The following is a 22,940-nucleotide window of genomic DNA, read 5'->3' as shown; positions in this document are numbered from 1 at the left end:
AGTACTTGCTCAGATAAGACTGACTTCGGTAAACGCCATAGCCTCTAAGGAAATAGAGGGCGGGTGGGCGGGGCTAGTACTTGCTAAGATAAAACTTATTTTGGCAAATGAGATAAACTCTGCGAAAGTAGGAGGCGGGTGGGCGGGGATAGCACTTGTTAAGATAAGATTGATTTTGCCTCTATTACACTTGTAAAACTTGTTTCATGTAAAAGGAGTTAAATTCCTAAATCCGATTGGATATTTATTTTTTAACAACTCAGTCATTAATTTTTCTAAGACACTCTGTATAAGCAATTTTAAAAAATGTTAATTATATGTTACAAATAAATCACAAGTATAGAATCATCATATTTTACATATTTAAGATAAGATCTATTCAGCAATATTTTGAGGTGATGTCATAATTTTTTAGGGATGATCAGCAAATACATTTTGTTCAAAATTTACCATGCTTATGATAACTTTAAAACATCTCCAAGAAGTTAAAGAATTCCGTTTGGCAGATTCAAATTTAAATTGCAAAATGTTGTTTTTTAATTTTGATTTTTTCCAAAAATCAGGACGTTTCAGGTGAAAACTCAGAGTTTAATGTGTAGGACTATGTTATTTTATACAATTTTAAACCTATTTACTATGTACAGTTTTGTAGTGACGTCATCACATTATTTCTAATATAAATACAAAATTTGACAACAATCGGCCCAGTACTTTCGGAGATTATCTGTTTAATCAAAATCAGGAAGGCAGACAGACGGACAGACAGACAGATAGACGGAAATGGTAGACCTATTTCTTAGTACTCTATTCTTCGTACTTCGGTCATAAAAAATACAGATAATACTAGTCACAGTGTAAAAAAAGTATAACTCCATGACTCCATAGAAGCCGTGATTTTGAGTTAATAATTCTAAATTTTTACGACACGGCCAAAGAGTTCACTATACGTCAGTGTTCTTACACTTGTATAAAATGTGATGATGCAGTTTGAATTTTTTGCGAAAATCTAGATGCCTAGGTTAAAAAATCAAGGCAGATTCAGACATCACAAGTATAGGAGGATGCTATTTTTTTTTATTTAAATGGCATTCACTAGAAAAAAATTGAGTGGTTGATTAGACAAATTTTGATAAGCGGTTTATCATATACAGGATATTCGTAACATACATATAAAATTTCACTTTAATCGATCCAGTAGTTTCGGAGATTATCTGTGTAATAAAAATCGAACCGGATAGAAACGACAGACGGACGAAAATAATTTAGAAAAATTTACATGTTCATTAATACTTAAGAAAAACAACCTACTTTGTTGTTTATAATTTAATTATAGGTTTTCCTCTCTTGTTGAATAATACTTTCATTGTTATATTTTGTTTACAACTTTTGTCTTTGATCTTGATAGTATGATATTTTAAAGATGGAATAATTTTCGTGTGTGGTGTAATTGTAAATAAAACCGAATTAGAGCTAGTAGTTATGTAGTGTGGGTTCTGACTCACTTTGACCCCGGTTGACCTGAACCAGAATCAGCACTACATTCTCTCGCCGTCAAAGTGGCCGAAAACTCTCATGAGGCTTCTAGAGTACTTTGACATCAACAGAAGTTTATATTTTCGTCCTTGTCATTTATCGCTTCGTTATCGCTTCGTATCGTATCGGTAGAAACAAAATCCCAACCATGATGTGAAAGTGGACCAGGACCCACACTATTTAACGGTAAAGCTATTTTATTTTCTCTCAAACTATACTTTTGAATGTTTTGTGTTTTATTTTTTGCAACTTGTACTCCAAATTTTCCCTTGAAACGTCAAACTTAATGAGGATTAGAGTAAAATAGCTACGTAAAACGCGATATTTTCTTAATTCTTCGAAACTGTTTAAGCCCGCCAATTAATAAACTTCACTTAATAGCACTACAGCCCTCTAGAACCGCGCAATTATTCTTTATTAAAATTTCTCCATCGGACAGCCTTTATTAGCTCGTAGCAAAAAATCATTTTGCGAGAAGCCCTAATTACCTGCCCCCATGGTCGATAACTCCAACAAATGTTTGTTCGAAATCTCACATTGCTGAAACTCGCCGATAAATTTTACACAAGTGGGATGGCTTTACAAATTGTGTAGCTTTAGGACTTATTCAAAACAGCCAGCCCGAGTACCTGTATAAGTAATTGGGAAGGTTCTGTCTTTGGCACGGCTTATAAAACACGTTGGTAAGCGCGATGTCATCAACTTCTGTAAGTATATAAATTTACGAAACACAAACTTTGGGCTAACAATACGAGAGGCGACGATGAGAAAGTGAATGTGTTGACGGAGGCGTTATAGCTAACCTCTGAGGGGCGGCGTATGCAAACTAGGGGCTCTGTTTGACTTTGCCGATAATTCAACTTGAAACTTTGGACCCTTGATTATAAATAATACAAGTATCAGTGCTGGAAATTAATTGCTCTGAGAAGCGCGGATTCAAAAGGCTTAAGTGCTAAGAGGGACTGAGTCGGTGTAAAACACCGACTTTGTATCGATAGCGATAACAGTGTAAGTATGCAACCAACACTGCGTTTAGAGGTTTTCTTTATAAAAAATTATATGAGTAAATTTTTTACTCGGGCAATTTTTCGTGTTATTGATTTATTGCCACATTTATGAAGCTTAGGTTATTAACTCGGACGCGTACGTTTTCCTTCATACTTACTTGGTATCCTGTTGATTGCTCGCAAGGGTCGCAGGACCCTTATCGTCCTGACAGCGGAAAGGTTCAAGTTGTCTACGTTAAGGATATATTCCATCGCTCCGGTTAATACTATGAACAAATCGAGGCGGTTCCAGGAATCGGCTAGATATGTACCACGACCACACACTCCCATCGCTACCATTTTGATGGTCATTTCCAACGAAAAAAATGCGAAAATAAAATCGTCGAAAAGCTGAAACAAAAATTATGAATAAACAATTATCCATAGTGTTTTTGTAACTGAATAAGAACTTTTCTTCAATTTAAAAACTACAAAGTTTACTTTTATGTTTTGTTTGCGGGTGGAAGAACTGTTCGTTCTGTAAAGTAGCCCGTGGCCGAAATTAATTATTAATGTTATGATTAACTAGTAAATTATTAAGAACATGGTAAATGAAGACTTTCGTATGTTTGACGCAAAACTTCACTAATTATCGTAGAAATGTGTACTCTTTTCAAAGAACAATAATTACACAAACTTTTAATTAGAGTCTATTGCAAATCAAGAAGAGGCAATTTAGTTCTACTACGATTTAAAATTATTTTGAAGTATATAGAGTGTTCTGTTTAACTGTAACAAACAAAATCTGTACTGTTGTATGGAATTTTGATAAAAAAAAGTCGAACAATGGCATCAGAGACAAGCGTTCTTTGATGCACCGTTTTCAAAAAGGCATTTTAAGAATCACAACTCCGCCATTTTTAAAAATGGAAGTCTAGAATTTTGTGGACATTTTTGTCACGTTGTGAAAAATTGAACACGACTTGATTTTATTTACACAGGGTGATTATATCTGCAAACTCTTAGTTTTTTGTATTTTCTTAAATTTTCGAGCTTACTTGTATGTAAGCTTTCTTCTGATACCAACTTTTTGAGGTTTGTACTAAAAGTTTGGTATCAAAAAAGCTCATTCAGAGACAACTTTAACTTTAAACACTATAATTTTAAATAACTTAAAACAATGTTCAGTTCTTTGTACGTCTGTTCGGCCAAGATAACTAAAAATTTTGCGAAAAACTTTATCTAATTTAAATATGCGAAGGTGAAATTTTTTATATGTTGACAAGTTTTTTATATAAAAACCGTATATGTTGAAAACTACTGATTTTCTTTTTTTTACAAGAAATCTAAATTCGAAAAAGATTATGAAAGGTTACATTTAAAAGAATAACTGTGTTGTGTAACTTTTAAAAGGATACCTGTATATTTAAAACTAATCCACAGTCGACTTTAAGGCATCAGAATTGAATAAAAAATTTTTTCATTAGTCGAGAAATCGTAGATACTCTACCTTAGAACAAAATTTTTGTGAGCTACAAGAAAGTCTGGAAGTGGTTATTTTTATAAAAAATTACTGTAAGAATTTTTCAAAAAAACATGAAATGTTGCGAATTTTTTTTTTGTTAATCTTGTATATCTTATATTATTAAACTTTGACTTGATAATTTATGAAAGTGGAATAGGGGGTTGTAGAGAGGAGGTAGAAAATGAGGAAGAGAGAGAGAACGATGGGAAAGGAGGGGGTAAAGAGAAGGGGTGAAAGAGCGGAGAGAGAGAGAGAGGGGAGCGGTAGGGAGAGAGAAATGGGAGCGAAATAGAAAGGGAAGAAGAAAGAAAGAATGGAGAGAGGACACAGTGAGAGAGAGAGAAAAAGGAGAGGAAGAGAACAGAGGGCGATGAAAGAGCAAAGAGAGGTAGAGAAGGAGGAGTGGAAGGCAGTAGATGGCGAAAGTAAGAGCAGATGCAGATGGACAGAATAGACTCTTAGGGAGAGTAAGAGATAGAAATAGAGAGTGACGAAGGAGGGAAGCGGAAAAAAATACAGGGAGACGGAGAAGGAGAGGGAGATTGCAAGTGGAAAGGGTGGGGGGAGAGAGAGATGGATAGTATATAGAAAGAAGAAAAGCAGAGATCATCACATTGAATAGAATAGAAAATAAACTTTTAACCTTTCTTACGTGAGCGTTTGTTTCAAGATATTTGCAGTATTGTGAACAATAATTAAGGAAGTGGGATAGAAGGTTCTAGAGAGGTTGTAGAGAGGAGATAAAAAAGCGGGAGAGGGAGAGAAAACTAGAGACAGAGAGAAGCGGGCGGAGAATCGAGGGACAGAAAAGAGGAGATGAAAGATGAAAGAGAAGGGAGCAAGTGGGAGAGGAAGGGAGAGGTCGATAGAGGGGCAGAGAGAGACGGAGGGAGGAGAGGGCGGCAGTACATGAAGAGACTGGTAGGAGAGGGAGATGGATAGAATATAGGTAAAGAAAAAGTAAACTTAATTATAGTGAATAGAAAATAAAATAAACTTCTAGGTCTTACAATATTCACACGATTATGACTAATAATAATTACGGAATTGGAATAGGAGGCTATACAGTTGTAGAAAGAAGATAAAAGAGAGAGGGAGAGAAAACGACAGACAGAGAGAACGGACGGAAAGCAGGAGGAACAGAGACAAGGAGAAAGAAAAAGAAAGAGAGAGCAGAGAGCGATGAAGATAAGAACGGAAGTAGAAGAGAGCTGCGGAGGAAAGAGAGAGAGGTGTGGCAGGCAATGTATGGGGAGGGTGAGAGCAGAGGGAGATAAATAAAATATACGCAGAAGGCGAGCAGATACAGGGAGAGAGAAAAATACGAGGGAGAGAGGAGAATCGGAAAGATGGAGAAGGAGTGAGGAGGGGGAGATTACGAGTACGGAAAGAGAGAGAGTAAGGAAAAAAGAAGAGGGGAAAACAGTGAACGAAAAAAGCAGTGAGAGAGAGAAGAGAAAGCAGGAGGGCCTCTGGAAGGAGCCGCGGAAATTGAAGAAAGCGGAGGAAAATAGAGAAAAGAGAGGGAGACTAGAAGACATCATATTGAATATACTAGAAAATACATTTTTAACCTTTCGTAAGTGAGCCTTTGTTTCAAGATATTCGCACTATTGTGAGTAATAATTAAGAAAGTGGAGTAGGAGATTCTAGGGTTCTAGAGAGGAGGTAAAAAAGCGGGAGAGGGAGAGAAAACTAGAGATAAGGGAAAGAGGGAGAACGAAAGAAAGAGAGAAGGCAAGACAAGAGAGAAACCAGGAGAGGAGAGCAGAGGGCGATGGAAAGGGCTCCGGAGCCGAAGAGCGCAGAAAGAGACCAAGAGAGGAGAGGGAAGCAGTAGATGAAGAGACTGGTAGGAGAGGGAGATGAATAGATAGAGAGAGAAAGTGTAGAATTTATTATAGGGAATAGAAAGTAAAGGGGTTATCGAGTTGTAGGAAGGAGGTAAAAGAGAGAGGGAGAGGAAACGAGGGGAATGCAGGAGGAACAGAGAGAAGGACAAAGGAAGAGAAAGAGACATGGAAGCGCTAGAGACAGAGGAATGGAGGAAGGGAGAAGGAAAGGGGAGAGGGAAACAGCGAGACATAGAAGAGGGGAAGGGAGAGAGCAGAAACCGATGGATACAGGAACGGAAGTGAGAGTCGGTTTATCCAGATGGAGAAAGAGTGAGGAGAGGGAGATTACGAGTATGGAAAGAGAGAGAGAGAGAGAGACTAAGGAAGAAAAGGGGGAGGAAAACAGCCAGAGAATAAAGCAGTGAGAGAGAGAAGACAAAGCGAGGGGGCTATAGAAAGGGCCGCGGAAAAGGAAAAAACCAGAAACAGATGGAGATGGAGAAAGGAGAGGGGGAAAATATGTCATCATATTGAATAGAATAGAAAATAAACTTCTAACCTTTCTTAACTGAGCCTCTGTTTCAAGATATAGATCATTATTGTGAGTAACAACTGAGGAAGTGGAATAGGAGATTCTATGGTTGTAGACAGGAGGTAAAAAAGCGGGAGAGGGAGAGAAAATTAGAGGTAAGAGAAAGGGGGAGAACAAAAGAGAGAAAGAAAGAAAAAGGCAAGAGAAGAGAGAAAGCGAGAGAGAAGAGCAGAGGGCGATGGAGAGAGCAGCGGAAGTGGAAGAGAGTAGAGAAAGAGGAAAAGAGGAGAGAGACGCAGGAGATGAAGAGACTGTTAGGAGTGGCAGATGGATAGATAGAGAGAGAAAGAGTAGACTTTATTTTAGTGAGAGGGAGAGAGAGAGAAAGAACGGGGGAATTCAGGAGAAACAAGGAGGGGGAGAAAGAAAGAGAAAGAGAGATGGGAGTGATACAGGCAGAAAGAAGAAGGAACGGAGAAGGATAGGGGACAAGGAAAGAGCGAGATATCGAAGATGGAAAAGCAGAAAGCAGAGAGGGAGAAGTGGAAGAGCTGAGGAGGAAAGAGAGAAAGGAGTGGGAGGCAGTAGATGGGGAAGATGAGAGCAAAGGGAGATGGAAAGAATAGCCGTAGAGGGAGAGCACAGATATATAGAAAAAACGGGGGAGAGAGAAAAAACGAGGGAGAGAGGAAAAGACAAGGGCGGATTGGAAAGCGAGAGAAAAAGTGAGGAGGGGGAGAGAAAGAGTACGGAAAGAGAGAGAGAGAGAGAGAATAAGGAAGGAACGGAGAAAGAAAGGGGAGAGAGAAACAGTGAGAGAGATGGAGGAGCGCGAAAGAGGGCTATAGATAGAGTAGCGAAGTAGAAAATAAATTTATTACTTTTCTTATATGCTTCTGTCTTAGAATATTCGCACTATTGTAAGTAATAATTAAGGAAGTGGAATAGGAGGTTGTAGAGTTGTAGAAAAGAGATAAAAAAGGAGGAGAGGGAGAGAAAATGAGAAACAGAGAGAAAGGAAGGGAAGGATCTAGGGACAGAGAGCGAGAGAAAGAATGTAAGAGAAAAAAAAGAGCGAGAAGGAACAAGAAGATACATCATTATAGTGAATAGAATAGAAAATAAACTTTTAATCTGTGTATAATAGTATATTTCTTTCTGTCTCAGGGTATTTGCATTATTATTATGAGTAATAATAATTAATGAAGCGAGGTGAAAGGGAGAGAGTGAGAATTAGAGAATAAAGAAGGAATGGGAGAGAGCAGAGGACGACGGAGAGAGCAATGGACGCGGAAGAGAGAAGAAGGAGGCAGAGAGAGGAGAGGGAGACAGTTCATGGAGAGGATGAGAGGAGAGGCATTATTATAGTGAACCGATTAGAAAATAAACTTCTAACTTGATTTACATGCTCTGTTTCAGGATATTCGCAATATTATGAGTAAAAAATGACTCAGGAAATGGAATACATCTCCTATGGAATAGGAGATAAAGGAAGAAAATACGAGAGACACACAGAGAGAGACGGAAAGACGGAAAGTGAGAAAGAAAGGGAAGAGGGAAACAGTGAGAGAGAAAAGGGAAAGGGAGAGCGATGGAAAGAGCAAGGACGTGAAGGATAGACTAAAGGAGGACGGTGGGAGCAGAGGAGATGGGTAAACTAAACGGAGTGGAAGAACAAAGAGACAGAGATTGAGAGCTCAAGGGGGAAAGCAGAAACCAGAGTAAGGAGGAAGGTGAAAGAGACAGAGGAAAATGATAGAAAAACAAGTATGAATTGCGGACAAAACTTATAGTAGTCCGGGAGAATAAGTTTAAATGCATGAGTAAGTTGTAAAAAAAGAGAAAAACTGTCACGAACAATGGAATTTCTGAAAATATGGCAACATTTTCAAATGAAGTAAAATATGGTGTTATCAAAGGGAAGAAAATTAACTAGAGAAAATGGAAAAAGGTAAAGAATGTAGAGCATCATATCAGAACACACTGTGTGTTGGCAAACCTATGGTGGAAAGGTTTTTGGAGTACAAACGGTTTTTTATTTATTTATTTTTCTACTTTAGGTACAGTACCTAGCAGAAACGAATTGAATATCCTTAATTCATTTTTCATTTCGGATTTAAAATATTAAAAATAATGATATAGCCTTTCTGGTAAAACTCATGACTTCAAAAACTACTTTAAAATAATTTTTATGTTTGTGATGCTACGTCAATCTCCGACTTCGCTAAGTCTGTAAGGTAAAACCCAAAGCAAAACATAAAACTTCACTGGGATTCGACACCAAAATTGATATGTTTTTAGAAATTTATGGGTAATAAAATTATTATCTTTAAACTTAGCAACTTCGTCAGATTTATATGTATAAAACTTTTCTAGGCTCGTTTTTGTGTCAAAGTCACAGTTGCAATAAAAGCGTTAGTTTTCAATATATCTGTAGTTTTAGTTTTGAGCATGGCATTCATAAAGGCCTTGGTCCAGTTTTCTTTGTAAACGTAGAACAAAATCTTTATAGTATCAAGGACCACGTTTTTTTTCTTCCAGACCCATTTATACTTGATATAATTTAAGCTTCAGAGACGAGGGAAGTTCAGCTTTTTTGTAATGAATTGATGATATATTGTTCACTCAGTATTTCATCTATTCAGGTTTTTCAGCGACATTGCTAATAAATTAACTTTTGAATTTCTAATTTGGTTAACAAAGAGGTATATGTACGAAAAACTCTCTAGGAAAAATTCCTTGAATCTTATCTCCCTAGCGAATAATACTTGATTAACTGTTCCAACTTCGGTATCTCGTAAACAATGGGGGCAAACTCCACGAAATCAGTAAAATTTGTCTTCATAATTAACCGTCTCTGCTATTTTAAGCCAAGTCTTCCTATCAATAATCATTCCAATTTAACGAACGGCTTTATTGACATCCTGTCTTGAAACACAAATCGTTATCCGACCAGCGAACCCCGTAAAACGCTCCAGCGACGAGTCTCCAGTTAATGACAAAGCGATCTGAATGAACAAGTTTTTTGCCGCCATATTTGCATAAAAACCTGGACCTAAGTAAAGCCTTCAGTTGTGAAGCGATAACAAGTTTGTGTTGAAATTTTACATCTCTTGGGAACAGAGATCGATATCGTCACAAATTCAACAACTTTGCTGTTTCGGAACTTAAATAAGCAGATTATTTTTCCGCTCGACCTAGAATCCAGGTTTACAACGAGAATGGTGATTCAATGAAAATGTTTTGCCGACGAAATTGCTTGTATGCTTTCTTAGTTTACAGCGCCGTTTTGGTTTTTTATCGCGATGGAGCCGTACGAGTTTAATGGAACGGCGACGACAACTTTCTGCTGGTAAATGTGACGTAGTTCGACGGAGTGCCCCGGACATACGGGTGTATGCTGTTGGAATAAAGGAAGAAGCATTGTTTTATTGTGATAGCTGTCGTGATAAAAATAGTAAAAGTTGATTACCGTAATTATCGCAGGAGGGAAGTCGAGTTGGGGTGGTTGTATCAGGAACAATTTTGTCCTGGAATTGGGAAGTTTATTGGTGAGGAGTGTACGATAAAAACGTTATTGCTGAATAAAAATTTCAGGAAATTCTGTTTTGCTTCATGCTTTAGTTATAGGAGCCGTCTCTGTGTGGAGTGGATTCATGTCAAGGACCTCGCTGCTCGTTAAATAATTGAGTTGGCAACAATGCGATTGTTGTTATCGTAAAACTTTTTGGTCAAACAAAATGAATCTTTGCAGCGAAATTTTTCCATTGAGAATTCGCACATTCAATATTACCATAGAGATATACAGGGTGCTCCTTTTAAAAGGTACACAAAGATATATACTTAGTACTTTTTAGATAAAAAATTATACTTACTTGAAGTATCTTACACCTATTCGTTTCACACTTGTCGTCCATACAGGGTTGATACATCCCCAACGTGACGCAGTTGAGCAGTATAACCATCATGGAAACCCTCTCGAACCATGTAAGCTTGAGTTAAGGAAAAATGGTGCTAATTTAAAGGGACCCAATACCCGCCCCCATTTGACGTCCAAATCGCTAGTAAATCTGTGAGATAATTTCGTTTGGTTCCGGTCCTTAATTAGTAGTCGATTCGGTCGGCAGAGAGCGCTCGCGACACTAATTTCCTCGTAAGCTATTTTTGCCAGTGAATGATTTCGGCAATTTTGATTTAAGTGCCCGTTAAACTTCCATTTCCCCCCTTTGATCAACCAGATTTAAGCGATTCCATTATTTTTCTCTTATCACCCGTTTACTGCACACGTGTAATTTTTTCCAATTACGATAGGTCACGCCGGAGCCCCCGGAGTTTTCCCGGAATATGCTTTAACCCGATTATTCATTCATGAAATGTAAATGCCCGAAGACATTTCGAGTCGGATATTTTTAACTCCTCTGACAAAGAATATATTACAATGAAGCAAAATTGTGGAGGAGATTTCAACAGGTTTGCTAAATGCACTGACGAAGATGCTTCGTGGTTTTTCTGGAGCGACAATTTAGCTGAAGTTTACAGCACCCAAAATTTGAATTGATTTCAAGAGTTTTCCCGTTTATTACGCGAAAAACGAACGAAATCTGTTTATTACGGACTTTGAAAATTTTAATCCGTCTTCTTTTATATAAATAAGCAGGAAAATGGAGCGCTGAATACCGGAACAGAGAATCGAATGCAAAAAAGAATAAAATCTTTAATCCCTCACGCGAACAGTTTTCAGGGAAATACAAAAGCTTCATTCAGTCCTGGAGGACTTAAAACGTTTTTCAAGAGGGAAATCTTCACGTATTTAGGCTTTTCACTGTCTCTACGTATAATCCTGATATATCAGACTACAAATCAAAGGCTGAAGTGGGGTTCTTAGCTGTGTTATGCGCAAACGGGTGGAAACATTCCCTTTATTGACTGATGTTTAAAAATTCCTATTTTCTTTCAATATTGAGTGTTTGTGTGAGGGAACATTTTTTATTTTTCCGCTGAAAGGAAACTGATTGCGGCACGTCAGTCGGACTCAGACGAGTTGCACTGAATATCGAGAATAATTAAATTAAATTTTTTTATGTATGCTTGGCGATTTATTTCGCTGGAAGGTTCAGAAAAATGAAAGCGTTGTCTGTAATTAAAACCGAGTTTTTAGAAAAGTGAAACGTCAGCCGGAAACAAAACGTCTTTAACGAGTTTTTTCCGATATTAGGAAACCCAGAAGGTCGACAGGAACTTTAACGACTGCAAGATGACGCTTGCTGACGCTAGTGTTTCAAAATTTTTCCTCTAGAGTAGAACGAAGGGAAATAATATCCATAAGTTTTTAATAATTGTCACAAAATGTATATGACAGATATCTGGCAATTTTGGCGGACTTGCCCTAATTACCGCAATGTCAAGTCGACGATCGCAGAGTGTAATGTTAGTAATATTTTTGATCAATAATTTCATTCCCTAAAACGAAAGTAGCTGTTCATGTTGAAAAAACTTCTGGAAAAGTTTTTAACATTTTAAGGACTCTGATTAGGCGTCGGTTTTAGGCGAAGTTTTCAGACACACTTGAAGTTGTATGAACAAAACTCATTAGTTAGTGCTTCTTGTATTTGACGGTTATTGATATTTCATTTTTGTTTGTTGAGTTCGGGTCATGTTACATGGACTAATTCGATTTAGCACTTTCAGAGTTGTGGAAATTTCTTGTGGAGAAGTTTGATAGTCGAGAAATTACTGAAAAAATTGTCTGTTTTTTAAAAGTTAGCAAGAGCTGTGATGGATCAGATTTAACGGCTTAAATTTGATGGCGCCAGGTTTCGTCTAAATAATCTTAGACCATTGTTTAAATATTTTATTAATAAAGTGGAGTGTTCAAAAAAACTTAGAAATCAAGCTCAATACCAAAAAAAGTACGGTATATACGGGGAAGTTTCAACATTTTATAGTAGGCCATGAAATATATTTTTAAAATAATGGTGTCAGCAGCGTGTTCCTTGTTCAGCAATGCCAGCATGATTAATTTAAAAAAAGTTTCATGGACTACTAGACGACATTTTTTTCGATCATAGAACGCGAAGGTCACAATGGCAACTTTTTGGCGCTTTCAAAAGCAAAATTATTCAACATACGAAAATTTTGGACAATTTTTGAAACTGAATTTAAGGATATTTTCTTACAATATTGACCGACATACAGAAGGTTGTTTCGAGCTGATTTCTTCCACAATTCTACCAATTTTTCAGCATCGTCCAAGGAAATATTGCGACTTCAGCACGTCGAAATCTATATCTTAGATTTTTTTGGCCACTTTTTTCAAAAATTTTTCAATAGCTCCCTCTTATGAAAATTTTGGCCAATTTAGACCATTTTCGAAATTTAACTAAAGACACTAAAGACATTTTCTTAGATTTCGACGTACAGAAGTTCGTTTCTGCCTCGTTTCTTCGATAACTTCTACCATTTTTCCATCGCTTGAAATATTGCGATTTTTTGGATTAAAACAAAAATTGATTTCAAACTGAATATTTATAAAATCTTGCTCCGGGATCATAAACACAAAAAATTTTTGTAATATGCAAGTCCAAATCTAAGTAATTACAACTGATATTCTTTTCTGAATATACGCAATATTCTTTTCAAGACAAGATATTTAAAACATGTTTAAAATGGTAAATTTTTGTCGGAAAACATCGATTTTAGAATTAAGCTCCGCCCCTCGGTCTTACAACCAATGAAACATTCATCACAATCGAGACTTTTTTTTGCTTTTTTTTCTTAACATATATAGTTTCCTTTCAACGTGTTACTTAAAAAAATGGTGTCTCTTGTAGAGAATAAACATTTTGCAGTTAAGCTTCGCCCTTCGGCTCACAACGAATAAAAACGTTATCACAATTGAGATGGCGGTGGGCAAGCGGGGCTTGAATTTTCAATTTTTTTTTAATATACGTAATAATCTTTTCACGACAAGATATTGAAAACGTTTAAAATGGTACATGTTTGTTGGGAAACATAGATTTAACAATTTAGCTCCGCCCCTAGGTCTGACAACGAATGAAAAATTCATTACATTTGAGAATGTGGTGGATGGGTGGAGCTTAATTATATATTGTAATTTTTGGAATGAAGACTAGGATTTTTGATCCGAATGAAAAATTCATCACAATCGGGATTGGGGTGGGTGGGTGGGGCTTACTTTTTGACTTTTTTTTTCGTAACATATTTAGTTTCCATTCAACAACATGTTACTTAAAAACATGGTAGTTTTTGTAGATAGTAAACATTTTGCAATTAAGCTCCGCCCTTCGGCTGATAACGAATAAAAATGTTATCACAATTGAGAGGAGGGTGGGTGGGCGGGGTTTGTATTTTACCTTTTTTTTTCTTAATACATATACGTCGTGTTCTTTTCACAAGAAGCTGAATAAATGTTTAAAACGGTAATTTAGGAGAGACGTGTGGCGGATAAAATTTACCATTTTAAACATGTTTTCAGTTTTCTGTTGTGAAGAGAAAACTATGTGTGTTAAGAAGAAAAAAAAAACAAAAATAAGCCCCGCCCACCCACCCTATCTCGTTTGTGACGATTTTTCTTTGTTTGTCATGAGGCAGAAGGGGCAAGGCTTAATTGCAAAATCCGTATTTTTCTACAAGAATTACCATATGAAACCTGTTCTTCAGTGATCGCGTTGCTCAGAGAAAACTATATATATTAAGGAAAAAAAAAGATAAGCCCCACCGATCCATCTCGATCTCAATCGTGATGAATTTTCTATTCGTTGTCAGACAGAGGGGCGGAGCGTAATTGCAAAATCCATATTTCCAGTTTTAAACATGTTTGAAGTTTCTTGTTGAAAAAAGAAGACTAGGTATATTTAGAAAAAAGTAAAATGGAAGCCCCGTCCACCCACCCCCTCTCAATTGTGGTGATTTTTTTATTCGCTGTTACCCCGGAGGCGGAGCTTAGTTGCAAAATGTATGTCTCTGTACAAGAAATTACCATGCGAAACATCTTTTATTGTTGTTGACATAGTCAGTATAATACTTGACAATTGAGATCAGGGCGGGTGGAGGAATCTTTCTCTTTCCTTTTTTTTTAATATATACAGGTCTCTTTCAACAACACCATAAGTTTTTCAAGGGAAATAAGGATTTTGCAATTAAACTCTGCCCCTAGGCTTACAGCGAATAACATCATGAAATGGCGGTGGATAGGCGGAGCTTAAATTTTAAATTTTTTCTGTATATACGTAATAATCTTTTCACGACAAGATATTTAAAACGTTTAAAATGGTACGTTTTTGTCTGGAAACATCGATTTTACAATTAAGCTCCACCCCTAGGTCTGACAACGAATGAAAAATTCATCACATTTGAGACTGGGGCGGGTGGGTGGGGCTTAATTTTTGGCTTTTTTTTCTTTACATTTATAGTTTTCTTTCAACAATATGTCCTGACCTTACTTGATCTGATCTGACCTGAACTGATCACGTGTTTCGTAAGGATAAACAGACAAATTCACCAAAATTTACCAAAATAGCGTTTTACCCCACTACACGATATTCTTAAAATATATTTAAAATTTCCAATGTGTATAGCAGCTTTCGAGAGCACAAATCTCATGAAATCATCAACAGACGACAAATGACAAATAAACGAAAACGGAGAACCTACTTTTGCCTATTCTCAAAGCTACGAAAATAATATGACACTTTATAATAATTAAAAAAATTGCGTTATAGTTGTTTTGACAAACAAAATGAATCGTGGCCACACCTATTTTCGGTATTATCATACAGCAGTGTTCGCAAATATGTTGTTATGTAAACTGAGTATTGTTGCACGGAAAAATAATTATCCGAAATACGATATTGTTTAAATAATAATTTTGCAGTCGAACATCAACGTCATTTTTACATTTTGACGTTTCTAATCTAATAAAGAAGAGATAATAACAAACCGCGTGAAAAGCGATACAGATTTTAAACAACAATTTTCGAACCCGATTTATTAACGTAGGTGTAAGAAACCTCATTGCTCGTAAAGCTTAGGTGATTTTAAAGCAATCTCTTTTAAGCTCCCTTTTTTTCTGAATCACGCAGTACATACCCGTCTAACAAGATTAAATACAGCCTCCCACAGAGTTCAAAACTTCCGTCTGACCTTTTCACATGAGTCAATATCTTGTCTGATTGCTCTGAATTGGCCCAAAGTACAGAAATAAAATCGAATCCGGTAATTTATAGACCGTCATAGAAGAGAAAGAAGTGTTTTACGACAGTCTGCCAACTGTCTACTTGTAAAAATGCCTTTTTCAACCCCGTCATGCCTCACCAGACACTTAAATTAATCACAAAGCTCAAACAATTGCAGATGCAAATTCCCTCCCAGTGCAACACGATAATTCATTTTCCCGAAGCGTCTCCTTTACCCCAATAGCTTTATTGTTATTCTATTATCCATGCAAGTGAGCCCCGTCTTACATAATTCATAACATCTCGTTGAAGCCAGCGTAATTTTTCAGAGAAATCCTGCCAAAATACGACCAGAACATCGATTAGGGTCAAGGGTGGGTCATGCCTGACAGGTAATGGCTGCATTTGAGGCCTGTGTACACAAAGGGGGTTAAAAATAATGACCCTTTTCAAAGTTCGGACTTGAGCGCTTGTCTCAACTGCCAGAGAAAGTCGCATCTACATTTTATTCCTTCGAGGTCCACTGCAAGCTTGCAACATAAAACTTTATTAAAAGTATTGAAGTAGTTGCAGAAGCTCGCAGCAATTTTCCTGAATCGAGCGATATTGAATCCAAGACCGCAAAGATGTTATTGAATGTGTGATATTTCATACTCTCGAAAAAGAAAATGGAAATTCGAGGTAAATAAATGGCGAGAGGTGGTGTTTGTTCAAAGTGGGATTAAAAATGATTGATTGCGAATTTTTCGGGCCGATCTTACCAAAGCGAGTGGAAATGGACGGAACAATGCGGAAAAATATTGCAAGATTAACTGTATGGAAATTACGAATTTTTTTGATACTGTTATCGCAGGATAGCTGCTATTTTGATTTGTAGACATTTTATAAATAACGGAAAGTTAACAGCGCGCAGTGTTGGGCAGTATTTAGATACTTGTATCAGAAATAAAGTATCTAGATACATTATTGGGTATCAAGTATCTGTATCTAGATAAAATCGAATTTAAACACAAAATATCTGTATCTAGATACAAAATTAATGGCGCAAATACAGATACATTTTTTTATTTCACTTTTTTTCAATAGTTAATAGTTGAGTTATACTAGTAGTAATTTCTCATACTTCATGTTGGTGATTTTGGTCACATAAACAAAAATAGAGGTAAAAGGTCCACTAATAGTGTTCTATCACGGAAATTTTCATATTTTAAATACCATCATTTCCTACATTGTAGCCTTCAGCACTTATACATCTTTAAATATAATCCTGAGGGGAATAAATCTAGGCCATGGTAAGATGGTATTTTAAAAACCATAAACCACAATTCACTATTCACTGCGTTTTACGCTTGTCGGGGCAATGCATTTTATCTGTGTACCTGAGCAACTCGGGTCCGGTTGTATTTGTGTTATTAAATATGAGTAATTTTAATAGTAAAAATATTTGTTTAAGGTATGTTATTATTTTTAGAAAATAATAATTGCGTGTTACATAATGATTAATTTTTTCAATTAGCACAAATTAGTTTTGTAATCGACTGATCGAATGTTCAATACATACATTTCTCTCGCATAAATCGCATATTTGTTACTGTTTTATATCTTTATTTTTCAGACAAATGTAGCATCTTTTCCTGTTGCCACATGTGTCATTTCTTCACTTTTTCATTGTCGGACCTAACGCCAGGCGGGCTTGGCAGGTCCGTTTTGCTCTAGAATGTGCCGATTATGTTTAAGTGTAAACCTTGGGCAATTAAATGAATGTTTTTACAACCCTCGGTAGAATAATTTATCGTGATATACTCTCAGAAATCGTGAAACGAGATTAAAATAAAATGAGTTTCAACAAAAATCTGAAAATTTAAAGTTGCACTCTGGTGATTGCGGCCTGGCAAGAAGCCTTTGATCCTATAAGGGGTTTAAATACCTTTCTAAGAAATTGTACTTCTTTTTTCTTAAACGGAACCAGCAATTCTTCCTAAAATGTATATACCTGCCGCACTGGGATAGACGATTACCGGACATGGTCATAGAAACATCGTAAGCCGATATTGAAGAATAATAATGTATGACAGGTTGCCGACAACAGACCTTCAGCACAGAATAATCATTTCCTGTATTATTTTGAAATATCAATGTTAGAGATAATTATTAGATATACTCAAACACAATTTGGACACTGTAGTATGGGAATAAAAACAAAAAAAAAATATTCTTTTTAAGCGTACCTAATAAATATTGCACAATTTGCGACACATCAAACAGCGAAGCGATGGCCTATTTGCAGGAAAAAAGAAAAGATTTTGCAGTCTTGAATAATTATGCTACAGTAAAATGTTTATTTTTTAAATTTAATACCACAATCCATTCTTCTGCACCTGTGGAACGGGTGTTTAGTAGAGGAAACCAAATTCTGACACCAAGAAGAAATAATTTAGGTGACAATACGTTCGAAATGTTGTTAATTTAAAAAAATTCATTAAAGAATACATAAAAAAATATATAAACATGTTTTCAGTTATTTTATTCGCCAAAGTTTCAAAAAGTATCTGTTTTCTTGTATCTGTTATCTAGATACATTTCGAAAAAATCGAAAACAATCTGTGTCCAGATACTTTTATCTTCCATATATCTATATCTGTATCTAGATATTTTTAAAAGTATCTGTTCCAATACTGACAGTGTGAAATATTGTTGTGATTATTGACAATCTTCCTGTACATTTTTTTGTTACGAATAACCAAGAGGAAACGATATATTCTTAGAACATGCAACTGTTTACGTTTATACTTCGAACGAATTTAACGATCAAACACGTACAGACAACTAGCATATTTGATTTTTTTCTCTTAAAAACAGAGCACAGGACTGATTAATTAATTAAATATATATGATATATACCGGGTGTATGGAAAATGGCTGATTAACTCTCCGCTGCCCTCTTAACAATTAACTGATGAGTCTGGGAAAAATAGTAAAAAAATTCCTTCTCACATTTTGGTGGAGTTATAATGATTTTAAAATTGGTTCTTTTGCTGTGTTTAGCAACTAAACAACACATTCGTTATCACAATAACTAGTAATACAACTTTTGGTTAATATGTCTCTCGCCCCTGACTGAATTTGAAAAAGTGCCGCAGTGTTTGGGAACCCATGGTGAATTATTTTGGAGGACTATGGTGTTCTATTTTTGGAAAATTCTGACCTGACCTGTTTTTGAGTTAATTTTGAGATCCTGTTTTTTTTTTAAATTTAAAACAATCTTGAGGTTCTAGGTATTCCTGTTTGGAAAGAATTTGAAAATGTTTTGGAGCCTCTGGTGTCTTTTCTTATAATAATTTAATTAAATTTCTTAGAGGATACGTTATTTGCTGGAGGCAGTCTTATCTTAAAAGATACTAGCCCCGCCCACCCACCCTCTCTTTTCTTAGAGGGTACGCCATTTGCCAAAATTAGTTTTATCTTTGCAAGTACTGATGAAGGAAGCCAGAGGTATTCACGCATTAAGTGCGTGCAGTATTGCCAATTTTACTTTTATAAAATTACTTTTTTTTCGTAATCTACGTCATAAAGAATTTTATTATTTTTTTTTTTTTTTTTGAACTCCCGAAACCCCGTACATAACGTACTGAAGAGAGAATCCACCACTTTCCAGACACCCGGTACAATACATATATTAATTTTTTTGTATAATCCGCCATTTTCCAGACACCCGGTATAATATATATTTATTTTTTTGTATTTATCTCCTTGTCGAACTTCGTATTCTGCACCTAAAGTTGAAGAGAAATTAAACAATAAAATTATTATAATAATAAACATAACCAAAATGGATTCATAAACCACAAGTACAGTATACATTGTTTCATAAAATTTAAATATCCCTTACTGCTCAAAATGTTGAGTTGACGTCATAAAATTTGGGGATGATTAAATTTTGGGTAGCTTTTAACGACATATAATGGATTTTTTTTTAAATTTTGGCAAGGTGTTGTAAAACACACCATTAAAAAAATACCTTTCCGCTCCTAAAATGTTAGTAAGTGCGGGCATTCTTTACATGTGATAATACAATGTGTCGGACAAAGACAGGAACATAAACATACCAGATGTGGTAATTGGTACACTTTTGCAACAACCTGCCAAAATTAAAATAATTCTACTGACAAAAATAGGTTTAGTGCTTTCGGAGATTATCTGCAAAAAAAATCGACACAGACGACCGGGATATCAATTTTTTTCGTACTCTAGGCGTCACGAAATGTTGAGAAAACATGAAAGTATCCGATCGCTCGATGGACGATATTATAGTTTAGGAAATATCGTTGTACCCTATAAAATTTTATTGACAATAACGAGGCGGACAGTAGTACAATGGTAAGAAATATTTATGGCTCACACCAGTCCACCCGAATTTGTCGGAGAAGATTTAGCAGGTAATTGTATGCACAAGGTCGGATTTCCGCTGTTTTAGAAATTTTAATCTGCGGATTACCGCCACGCGACAACTTTAAGTTATAAATATCTCTTTCTATTGTACTACTGTCCGTTTCGTTATTGTCAATAAAATTTTATAGGGTACAAACGACATTTCCTAAACTATACTACACTTCCTTCAGGTCGGAAAATAAAAATGATGTATTTTACTTTTTGTTAGGATAATTTTCTAAGTTAAAATAAAAATGAGAGAAAATTAATAAATTTAATTAAAAGAGATAGATATACTGGTTTCGATAGAAACAATGTTCTTAGTACTCATACCAACAGTAAATACACTGTTCCTATAACTTCAGGAAAACGAAATAATCAGTACTTAGGTATTTGTTTCGAAACAATCTGTGTAAAAATTCTAAAAATAGCATTAAATATAAGTACGTAAAAAAAACTGAAACTGCATAAAAATTTTGCAAATATAACATCAAGATTTTGGGAGGAATGAATAGATAAATTCTGATTAGTGTTTTTTCATATTCTAACAAAACTGTATCAGTTTGTTACACTATTTTGATTTTTTTTTTCAAAAATCTACAACGACAAATATAAAAATAGGACTGGATTAGTAAACTGCACTGTAGACAAAATGTATTTTTGAAACGCATTAAAAAAATATCTTGACAATCAACCCAGTAGTTTCGGAGAATACATATTTGACTAATAAGATTGGTAGCAGGCGGCAAACAGACGAAAATGGGAGATCTACTTTTTTAAAATTCTACAAGCCATGAAATGCCGAGAAAACGTGTCATTCGTGAAATGGACCCAACTGTGTTACTTTTCTGTTTAGACAGAACTTCCCTTGTCCCTCAAGTATAGTACACCGACTTTTTCGAAAATTTATAAAATTTGATTTTGCGAATTTTATTTTTTTTTTTTTTTCAATGATAACCACTATAACTTAAAATAGGTAGGTTTGTAGTAAAACTAGGTAAAGAAGCAAGCTATATTACAAAATATTGTGATGACGACATCAATATTCTAACTAGGACACGAATATCAATTTTGATAGGTTGAGTCTAATATCAAAAATAACAGTATTGTATTCCCAAATTTTCTGAAAAATCGGATAAGCAATTTTTTATTTAATCAGTAAAATAGATTGCCTCATTCATTAATTTTTTGAGTAATTCTGTATAAACAATACTAAATAGATGTCACTCACAACAATTATACACATCGACATATCCGAAAACAATGGATTGTTAACGACTCCTCTGCTATTGAGGACTCAATTTTGCATTTATATAAACACATTATTCTAAGAAACCATAAACTCAGAACACGAAGCGGAGACGGTTGATGATCACAATTTATGATTAAAAAAAGTATTTCTTAGTATTTTGTGATTAAAGAAAAATCCAAATTTTCTTAATACAAAAAAAAGACGCCTATTTAATTACACCTCCCGAGATACAGTCCAACAAATTCAGCTTCTTCGAAAAATTATAAAATTAAAATAAACCTTATAATTTAAAGTAGAGATATGTATGGACTGGAATAAAGTACAGCTTAGCCAGTCACAGTATAAAAAAAAAAATGGATATATCGAAGGTCAAAAAAGCTAACGTGTATTTAAAAACCACATTTACTAAAGAAGAAATATTGACCAAAGACATATGTAATAATGGCATTTCCACGGCAATCAAGATCATTTTTTTACTAATAAACTTAAATGTGGCGGAAAGTAGTTTTGACAACGTAACAAATTTTAAACTTTTGTACTTTCTGTATTTTTGAGAAATTATGCAGGAGTGCTCTGAATCACCCGGTATAAAATAAACAAAATCAACGCAAATTCATAAATTATAAGTATAAGTACATGACGTTTTATAAAATTTAATTGGCGTTTACTAAGCAAAATTTTGAGATGACGTGATCAAATTGTTGGTGGGGATTTTATACGGCAGTCCTAACATACATCTAAAATTTCATAACAATCCATCTGGTAGTTTTGGAAATTATTTGTCATTAAAATCGACATGGTGGACAGGCAAATGGAAACGCGAGACCTACTTTGATCATGCTCTAGAGATCATGAAATGCTCTGAAAATTATAAAAAAAAATTAGTTTCGAGGAAAACAAAATGTTAAAAACCTAAAATATCTTTAAAAAAAAAAGATGATTTTAATTATTGTTCGTCATAGTTTTCGAAAATACTCGAAAAATGTGAATGATGATAATTTCAGTAAAAAATAAGAATTTTTGTAGTCAGAGAGCATAAGCGTAAAGAAATATAATAAACACATTCTCTTTTGTATAGTAATAAAATTTTGTAACCCTAAAAAATTAAAATTAAGCTTACGGGTCGTTGTTCTTCGTGTTTTTATGGAAGTGTGTACTATATTACGAAATCATTTCATCTTACACTATTTAGTCAGGTGAATTTCCGTCAAACAATAATTTTCCTGAAGTTTAAGCAGATTTCACAGTGAAAAATCCACGAATGTTCCTCCGATACTTACAAAGCCATCAAATTCAATTATTATACAAAAATCATCCAAAAATTGTATTAAAAAAAATTAAATGCCACTTTTAGTTGGATTTTAGTTCTCTTGACTTTAAGTTAAGTGGATTTTTAATTAACACAAAAATAATAATAATTATCGGTTATCTGCCACTGCTGCAGCGGGAAACTTACTTCCTCAGCTGCAATGCGCATTTGATTCCTCCTTAATTAAATGCCAGTCACCATTTCTTTAAAACTTTAAAACCAATCCTCTCCGACAGAAAACCTCAAAGTAACATTAGATTACGTAAATTCGTGCGTCAAACCTTCAAAATAATCCTTATTTATGTGTGGAATTCACTGCAACCCATTCCAAACTAAGTAACTAGAT

The 22,940-nt window shown here is 35.2% G+C and overlaps 1 protein-coding gene across 7 annotated transcripts in view; it reads right to left on the bottom strand.

Moving 5' to 3' along the window:
- Positions 1-10,393, bottom strand: part of LOC135132916 (voltage-dependent T-type calcium channel subunit alpha-1G-like) — a 117,266-nt gene extending 106,873 nt beyond the window's left edge. For all 7 annotated transcript variants that reach the window (XM_064061136.1, XM_064061133.1, XM_064061135.1 and 4 more), the window contains exons 1-2: positions 10,287-10,393; positions 2,699-2,930 (exon numbers count right to left, since the gene is read on the bottom strand). In XM_064061136.1, coding sequence (XP_063917206.1) covers positions 2,699-2,930; positions 10,287-10,379 — 325 coding nt within the window. In that variant the 5' untranslated portion in view covers positions 10,380-10,393. The remainder of the gene's footprint in view (positions 1-2,698; positions 2,931-10,286) is intronic.
- Positions 10,394-22,940: the final 12,547 nt, after the last annotated feature.

This window comes from Zophobas morio, unplaced genomic scaffold (assembly GCF_036711695.1).
Source record: "Zophobas morio isolate AGI-343-1 ecotype UQ-CSIRO unplaced genomic scaffold, CSIRO_AGI_Zmor_V1 ptg000021l, whole genome shotgun sequence".
Taxonomy (NCBI): Eukaryota; Metazoa; Arthropoda; class Insecta; order Coleoptera; family Tenebrionidae; genus Zophobas; species Zophobas morio.
Note: the sequence above shows the minus strand (reverse complement) of the source record. Positions and strands in the feature narration are given on the sequence as shown.